The sequence below is a fragment of the Carassius auratus genome, chromosome 38 (assembly GCF_003368295.1).
Source record: "Carassius auratus strain Wakin chromosome 38, ASM336829v1, whole genome shotgun sequence".
In the NCBI taxonomy this organism is placed as follows: Eukaryota; Metazoa; Chordata; class Actinopteri; order Cypriniformes; family Cyprinidae; genus Carassius; species Carassius auratus.
Genome location: NC_039280.1, coordinates 6,076,032 through 6,085,054, shown reverse-complemented (window position 1 = coordinate 6,085,054; position 9,023 = coordinate 6,076,032). Strand labels below are relative to the sequence as shown.

At 37.8% G+C, this 9,023-nt stretch overlaps 2 protein-coding genes across 2 annotated transcripts; one reads left to right on the top strand and one right to left on the bottom strand.

The window, feature by feature from the left end:
• Window positions 1–40: 40 nt before the first annotated feature.
• On the bottom strand, window positions 41–3,228 carry LOC113056782 (tetratricopeptide repeat protein 9A-like). The gene is made up of 3 exons (XM_026223634.1): window positions 2,189–3,228; window positions 1,635–1,817; window positions 41–891 (listed from the first exon to the last, which is right to left on the bottom strand). The coding sequence occupies exons 1-3, from the start codon at window positions 2,631–2,633 to the stop codon at window positions 809–811; spliced, it is 711 nt and encodes a 236-aa protein (XP_026079419.1). The 5' UTR covers window positions 2,634–3,228; the 3' UTR covers window positions 41–808.
• A 2,184-nt stretch (window positions 3,229–5,412) lies between these two features.
• Window positions 5,413–8,918, top strand: med6 (mediator complex subunit 6). Its single transcript, XM_026223628.1, has 8 exons — window positions 5,413–5,477; window positions 5,775–5,934; window positions 6,131–6,222; window positions 7,528–7,610; window positions 7,697–7,805; window positions 7,918–8,033; window positions 8,125–8,152; window positions 8,510–8,918. Exons 1-8 carry the CDS (start codon window positions 5,456–5,458, stop codon window positions 8,662–8,664), a joined length of 765 nt encoding a protein of 254 aa, XP_026079413.1. The 5' UTR covers window positions 5,413–5,455; the 3' UTR covers window positions 8,665–8,918.
• The last annotated feature ends 105 nt before the right edge of the window (window positions 8,919–9,023 follow it).

Sequence of the window (9,023 nt, the reverse complement as noted above, 5' to 3'; positions counted from 1 at the left end):
ATCAACTCAGCATGGACAGAAAAAAACACACTCTCCTATGTATAACAATGACCACAGTTTTATTTTTCCTACATGCTTTTGTATGCGTGTCAGACTGTGATTGATTCACATGCTTACACTCATATCCACTGTGTGTGTGTGTGTGTGTGTACACCTAAGCCCACTCTGTGTGTATGTGTGAGATCTTTCCCACTGCGATTTGAATGTGGGTGTCAAGTGAAGAGTAGGTTATATAGTAGTATATGATTGGCATCGTTTCACTGGTAGTGACACTTGACTACACTTCAAATGAATGAGCTGCATGTGTTTCTAGCAAAACTGATTCAGAATCTCTAATAAAAACATATTTGTCATGATCTGGAAACAATATGCAAATGAAAAAGCTGTAGGAATATGTAAACTATGCTTCACCAGCCACATAATGATCTGAGGGTGTGCTGTGGAGCACAACTTCAGACCACGACTGCTTTTAGAGACCTACATCTGTTAGCTTTTAGCTTAAATATAACCGAAGAATAAAAGCAAACATTTTGACAGCATTACTGTACTTCAAAAAGCATAATAAATGCCTTTGAGATCCCTGGTAGACTCCATCCCTGGTCTCCACAGTCTACTGCAGGACACAGCACACCTGATTCAGCTCTTCATTCTGAGCCAGAAGATTGTTTCTGACAGGACTGAGGCAAGTGTGTTGACCCGCACTGGAATAAAGTCTTCCGTGAAATGCCGAACCTCATCCACAGAGAGTGCGACGAGGGAAGTGTGGGGTGTCCGCAGTGGAAAGCTATTCGAGTGGGAGCTGCTGTTTTTATGGAACTTCTGATTTCTCTCTCTGGGCATTTCGTCGAATCTTCATTTCCGTGAGCTGGATGTAGCGGATGACGTTTGTGTCTGTTCCACATGCATAGACAAACAGGAAACAACTGTTTTAACTGAGAAAACATGGCTAGGAAGTGTAATGAAAGAAAAATCTTTTCGGTTTTGTGGTTATTTATTATTAATTTATCAGCACAATCACTGTTGTCCTGAAGATCAGGTGTTTTGGGTTCAGAAGCTGCTTCTTGTACTTGCACCTGAACTCATAAGACTTGAGTAAGAGCTCAAATGAAGCCCTTAAATGCTGAGATAGTGTTTTGCGAATTAGTATAGAGTATAAAAGAAGATGATTTACACATAATACAGTATATTATCATCCTACTGGCAAGTGATTCAGACTACACTAGCATTTTCTAAAATCTTTTTCACTTGTTCTTTGAGATGTTTGTTGTAAAATGACCTCATTGGTTTCCATTGTTGCAAATTTAATATAATTACTTCATCTGCATTGTAATGTCATTTAAGAGCAACTCACTCTTTATCAACTTTGCAATTCTCAACAATATATCATATTTCTAACAAATAAAATGTTGCAGTGTTGTGGTTCATTTCAGAGCGTCGTTATGTTCCAACGCTAACATTTCTAAAGGTACAGTACCTAAATGGATAGGAAATGAATAATGGAACCAAGGCCACTGGAAAAGTTAACATTTGGTGTTGCACTCTCACTTCTTTCCGTGGTTGTGCAGTGAGATCTGAGCCAGACTTACGAGGTCCACGAACCTTAGTGTAGTGTGTGAGAGTTTGATCCAACTGACCTGTGGGCTGCTGTTTGTGTGACTCCTTCAGGTAGTGCAGGGCTTTGTTGAAGTCTCCCAGATGATAATACGCCACACCAGAGCGATACAGGGCTTTAAAATTCTCACCCTCCTTTCTCAAAACCTTCAGACAGTACTCTTTCACCCGTTCATAATTCACTAGCTCCATCTGCAACAGACATGCTACATGCAAACACAGACAGAACGAATGGCACCAATGCAAAATTGATGATTCTTGTTTATGATACTTAATCATGTTTTCTGCAGTTTAATAATCAAACGTAAGAACAAGACCTGTAATCAAGACAGATCATGACGTCATTATACATGCAGAATTGAAGACATTCACTCGCAGATTAATTTCTTTCAAGGCATACTCAGGGTCGGAGAAACCAAATCTAGCAGTTTGCCGCTGAAAGCTAGCACTAATTTTAATATTATGGTCTGCTTGTCTTGCATTCAGTCTTAACAGGTGGCATACATAGAAAACAGAGTGACCTAAGTGCACTGAAAATCCTCTAGTCAAAGTGGAGAAACATGATGTGTGTTTTCACCTGCCAGGCTGTTGTAGCACTCCAGCTCCGCATTCTCCACCGCGCCTTTCTGCTCGTCTGTCAGGCTGGACTTGCTGATGCTGGTCAGGACGGTAGAGGGAGACTTGCTGGTGTCAGGGTCCCCCAGCACGCGACACAGACCCTTCATTTCCAGCAGCGCGCGGTGGTACTTGCCGATGGCCTCGCGGTATTTTTTATCCTTGTAGCACTGCGTGCCTTGCGTCTTGAAGTCCAGGGCTCGTTTGACCAAGTCCGCCGGCTCGTTCTGGGGTTTCACCATCATCGTACCGCTCTGGTGGGCCGCGTACTGCGGGTAGCGCGAGTCTCCACGGCTCCGTCCACCGGGAGGCTGCGTGATGGTGGAGTTCGCGCTGCCGCTCATGACGCTCATCGTGCCGTTTCCCTTGCGTATCATTCCTTCAAACCTGCCCTGCTCCACGTTCATCCCACCGATTCGATAATTCTCTAAAATTCACGTTTCCGAGGTTCGTTCGTTGCCTCTTTGCGCGTTCACATGCTCGCGTCTTCACGGTTCTGATTTAAAGATGGATTCCCGGATGATTCACACACACAATACTGTGAATTTTTCCTCTTTTTCGCCGCCTCTCTCTTTTTTTCAGCAGTCTAGGGAAAGGTCAGGGATCTGCACGTCCTGCTCTCACCAAATGACTCGAGGGGAGTGAGCGAGCGTGCGCATGAAGCCACAGCTCGCGCTGCCCTTAAGAAATGCGGTCATCACGGATGGAGCGCGATAACCGGTCTGTCAGCCCCCCTGCGCGAGCTCTCGTTTCCATTGAAATCCAGCTGAGCACAACTCAGCCGTTAACAAACGCATTTTACGTGCTCAAACGATGATTTCGTGTAACGTGATTTCTGTCCCCATAACACAGAACAGATACCAGCTGCTGTTGGACACTGAAAACAGCTGTTTACAGTTTCATTCTCTTACTTTGATCTTCCCTTTATTCAGAAGATCTGTACTTCTCTCTTTCATTATGCTCACAACAAAGTTATTGTCAACCCACATTAATTTAATTTAGAAGTAATATTGTTAAAATCTGCGTAATGGAATGAATCACTTTGGGAAACGTCATGTTTGTCCCACAGGTGTGTGTGTGTGTGTGTGTGTGTGTGTGTGTGTGTGTGTGTGTGTGTGTGTGTGTGTGTGTGCGTTTGTGTGATGTACGCGGGTGGCTGGTACGGTTGTTGTGTCTGGGTGTGTCGTGATTGCGGTAAATCGTGCCGGGTGGGGAGTTCTGGCTTGCTCAGTCTGTTATTTTTATACTCTCAAACACATGTGAATGTCATATGCTCATAAACTAGTAGAGTTCGATCTGTCTGAGAAAAACAAGTGCTATCTTTCTTTATATTCTTTCTTTCTTTCTTTTTTCCTCTCTTCCTTTATTTCTTGTTGTCTTGTCCAGTATTTTTCTTCTACTCTCTGATGTTTAAAAAAAAAAAAAAAAAAAAAAAAAAAAAATATATATATATATATATATATATATATATATATATATATGTGTGTGTGTGTGTATATATATATATATATATATATATATATATATATATATATATATATATATATATATATATATATATTTATATATGGAAATGTTGAGGCACAGACAGAGTTATTACTTTTCCAAACTAGGAAATTGCTGTTAAAGTCAGGTCTCAGATCAGGTGTTGTTTTCACCTTGTTTTTATTGGATGTATTTATTTATTTTGAAGTAATTGTATTTTGTGATCTTTCTTACATTTGGTTTGCAATGTGTAAATAACACTCGACTTTGACTAAAACCAACTTGCTGAGGGTACTATATTGCCATCTCTTGATAGGTGGAAGGGATAGTTCACCCCCCCCCCCCCCCAAAAAAAAAATATATTAATTACACAAATAAGATATTTTTTGATTAAGTCTAAGAGCTCTCTGACCCTTTCATAGACAGGAGTGCAACTGAAATGTTCCCAGGCACAGAAACATAGTAAGGACATAATTAAAATAGCCTGTGGCATCAGTGGTTTTGAACAACATGAGGGTGAGTAATTATTGACAGAATTTTTATTTTTGGGTGTTGTGGCGTATGACTGTGGCTCATGTATATGTGGAATGTAATAGACCTTTTCTGGAATTTTTATGGGTTTAATCCTGTTTTTGCTCTGCAGGCATTATGGTGTTTTCTGCTGCACTACACTCATAGGATATTCTGGAAGAATTCTGCCTGCAGGGAGTCTTTTGGGTATTTGTCCCATCTGATGAATTCTTCTGTAGTGACAATGTTCCAGCCAATATAGTTTTAATTATGTCCAGAGGCATCTTGCCTAATTCTTGCTTTCGTGGCCATGTTGAAAATAGCCTTTATTATTAAGAATTCAATTATTTTTGTCTTAACTGAACCCCTTTAAAATCTAAAATGTTGTGCATCATTGTGAGTGTATGATTGAACACTTGTAAACATAGCAAGACTGATCTAAGATTGATCTTAGTGAGATCTCAAGGGCTACTTGCTTACTTGCATAACATAACCTTGATGTTAAGTGTCATAAGAATTTGCCTATTTTATGCATGTATACATGTATGTATAATATATATCAAATGTGTGTGTGTATTACAAACATTATTAAATAAACTATCCCATGATGTATGATTTAATGTTCTGCACAATGGAGATATAATAATACAGCTTATTAAATAGGATTTGCTTCAATAATTTATAAGCAAACTATGTTTTAGCAGCAAATCAAACAAGTATTGATTGATAAATTAAACTAAAAAGCAAAAGAAAGAATAAAGCACACACAAAAATCAGATGTTCCTCAGTATAGGTATTTCATAAGGAGCAGCAAGCATTTTCAGCACTGAATTTTAACCATGAAACGAAATAGAAAGGCATTTTAATTCATAATTTTGATTTATTTATTTATTCATTTATTTATTTATTTTTACCTTTTATTGTTTTGTTTTTTTATTGCTGAAAATAAGAACATACAAGACAATACAAAATGCAAAATATCAACATTAGTGACACTTGAAAGACAACATCCTGCCAGAAATTTCTATACAAATAAGAAACATTATATTTGGGCATTTTGACTTTGGGCAAATCATACTTTCACAATTGCAAATTCTCGAATTGTAAACTGTTTGTGTGTGTGTGTGTGTTTGGTCGTTTTAAGGGTTTCTTTTGACTACAATAGAGTAATTAAAAGGAAGTGTCATAGAGCGGCGACAATTTTTGTGTCATCAGCCTGCGTCAGAGTGCGAAGATGGCGTCGGTGGATTTAAGAGGTAGTTTGTTGGTTTCTCGAAATAATTAACAGATAGTTTATTTTATTTGACAAATTTATTCCTAAGAAATCCCATTTGCCATCAATGGAATGCCGTGTACGAAATGTAAAATAGTTTAACAGAATGCTGTCTTTCTCTGGCAAACATAACCAGTCTGCTCTTTAGCATTTTCGCTTTAGTTTGTTGTTGGAGGCGCGCAGTATAAGCTGAAATTTCTCCGATATATTTTATTGTTTTTATTTTCCTTGACGTAAATATTCTCATTCATGTATTATTTTTTTGTTTTGTTTTTATCAGAAAATTTGCTGGGCATCTCGTGGGTGGACAGTGGCTGGGTGCCCATCCTGAACCCCAGCAATGTACTGGAGTATTTCTCCGAGAGGAGCAACCCCTTCTATGATCGCACCTGCAACAACGAGGTGGTCAAAATGCAGAGATTAACCTTGGATCACCTCAAGTAAGAACTGCACTATGTCATTAAAACGGTGTTATACATGGTAAACTCTTAGTCATGTCGGTTATGTTTTGTTATGCATGTATTATACATTAAAGTGTGTTTATTTTACTGCCACTACTGATTGTTCTATTTCCTATTTAATTAAAACAGGTAGAGCTGTGTTGTTTGTGTCTAATTGTGTTTTGTATCTGTGTAGTCAGATGGTGGGTGTGGAATATATTTTGCTTCATGCTCAGGAGCCGATTCTGTACATCATCAGAAAACAGCAGAGACAGTCACCAACACAAGGTGAGTTTCTCCGCTGCTGTGCAGTTTATCCTGTGCTGGTCAGATTCTTCTTTCTGTGTTGGCATTTTTGCTTTTAATACGTAATTTAAGAATATTGTTAGCTTGGTGTATGCAGTGTATTTTCAGATGATGTTTTTTTTATTTTTGTATCAGTTGCAATGTTGACAGTTGTAATCCAGGCCAAGTATAGTAAAATAATACTTGCTGACAATGTGGAAAATGACAATGTTTGTTTGATACAGTTACAAAACTATTTAACGAGTACATCTTGTTGTTGTTGTTAGGGTTGATGATGATGATAAATGTATTATATTTAACTGATTTATCTTTCTAAATCTTCAGTGTCAATGTGATGTGGACTGAGACACTCTCTTATACTAAACATTTTTGAGTCCTTTTTAAAGTCCTGGTACAAATCAATGTATATATTTTTGTTCTGTTTAGGATGGACACTGTAAAGGTTCAAGCTCTTAATTTTGCTTTTAATGTGCACCAGAATAACAAAAAGGACAGTGATACAATTTCAAAACATTTTAAACATAGGATGTTGTTGCAGTATATTTGAAAACTCATTCTATATGTGTTTTGCTTAAAGACTTTGTGTTTTGCATACTGGCGTTAAAACTCTCAGGTTACCTAAATATATTTTACTATAAAAACAATAATCATTTTGCTTTGAATTTACATTATTTTTTCATTTACATTTATTTTACAGGGAAGTGGTATTACAAAAGTAATGCCTTAGGCATTTTTAACATTTAATAGATTAATAGCTTCTACTAATCACTAATGCAACCAGTTTTGATCTGTGTGGCTGCTGTGCTTACAAATTACATCTTTGTCCCCCTTGTTCTGCAGTTACTCTGTGTTCATTTATATTGAGAGATTGAACTGCAAGAGAATTTTATGTGACAGAAGTTGTTTCAGAGGTTGTTACATTTTATTATTACATATTATAATTATTATTATTAGTAATAGTAGTAGTATTTTTTTTTTACAATACTATTTTTGAATTCTGAAAAACCGGGCCTCATTTATAAAACTCATTTGCGCAAAATTTTGCATCAAGTTTGTTTTTCTAAATCCCACCGTTTGCACAGGAAGTGGCGTATGCCTCTTTCAGGGCTGTTTTTGTGCATACGTAACGGTTATAAATGAAGCCCCAGGAATGTTCTTTATCATAATAAATGCTGTCCATTTTGCTGACTTTACATTCTACATGCTGACATTAAATTTCTTTGCAGAAAAAAAAAAATTAAAATCTTTTTGTATGCTCTGTTTCCCTTGCTGCTCTCTTCCTGCAAGTGATCCCTCTTGCTGACTACTATATCATAGCTGGAGTGGTGTATCAAGCGCCTGACCTAGGATCAGTCATCAGTTCCAGAGTGGTGGGTTTATAACCCTAGAATAATAATCTCTCTTAAGTCTTTTATTTCTCTGAAAATTAAATTTAGTTTGTTTTGATGTGTCCTAGCTCTCAGCAGTTCATGGGATTCAGTCTGCATTTGATGAGGCAATGTCTTTCTGCAGATACCACCCATCCAAAGGGTACTGGTGGCACTTTAAAGACCAGGAGGAGAGAGGTGAGAACACACACACACACACACACACAGCAGCAGCAGGAAGCATCTCTCAAAAAATACAACTGTACCTGTCAGAAGTGCTAAAATAGTGTTGTACATGTGTTATTTATAGAAAGGGTAAAGCCTAAATCTAAGCGGAAAGAGGAGCCGAGTTCTTTGTTCCAAAGGCAGAGAGTTGACACACTGCTACTGGATCTGCGCAATAAATTTCCCCCAACTTTCTATCAGGTATTGCTAATATACTCTAAACAGGTTTCCGAATGTTGTTTTTATTAGAGCAAAATATTCAATTTAAATCCTCATTTTATGTTTATTTCAGCCCAAACCAGGAGAGAAGCCTGTCCCAGGTATGCAAATACTTGACTCACTCTCATCTTATCACACGTTACTGATGAAAATTAGTCTGATTTGCTGTAGATGGTGTAGATTATGCCCAATGGACAAGGCATTTATTGTTTAAAATGATGTCTCTACATCATACTTGCATTTAAAAATATGTGAGTGTAATAACATCTGTAATTCATATATTTGAAAAAGCAGCATAATATAGTATTGTTTACATGTGGTTTGATTTAAGACCAACTATCAGTTGGAAAATGTAACCGATTAAATGCTCTCATCACTAATACAGAAGAAAATAAAAGCTTTGTATACATTAGAAGTATGCTGCACTCAGTGAATAAACTCTCGCTCTCTGTTCATAGTGGAGGTAAAGAAAGAACCAGAAGTGCCGGTTGAGACAGTGAAGCCTCCAGAAGAGCGAGAGATGAAACCTGCAGCCCCTCCTGGCCCACCTCGGCCAGCTCCACAATCTACACCCAACAAACCACCTCCTGAGAAGCGTGCACGCCTGCAGTGACACACATGCTGGACAGCCACAAACAACTTTGATGTTGCAGGACTTCTGTGGATATTTCTGTGCACCAGCTAACCAAGGGTTGGCTGTTACGGTTATTGTATATAAATGCAGTTTCTTCATAATTTAATAGTTTTTGTAATAAGGGAGCTGAAATGTCTCTGTATTTCATCTTAATGTCATTTTCTATGTTTCAGTGTTGCTTTATTGTAGTATTATGCCATTCCATCACAGTAAAAATACACTGTTTTTCAAAACTTGTACAGTCTTTTTCTGATCAAAAATGTTTAGGTATGTCCTTTGTTAGTAATTCAATAACTTCATAATGATTAACGTAGATTGGAAAGTGGTCTGCAAATGTG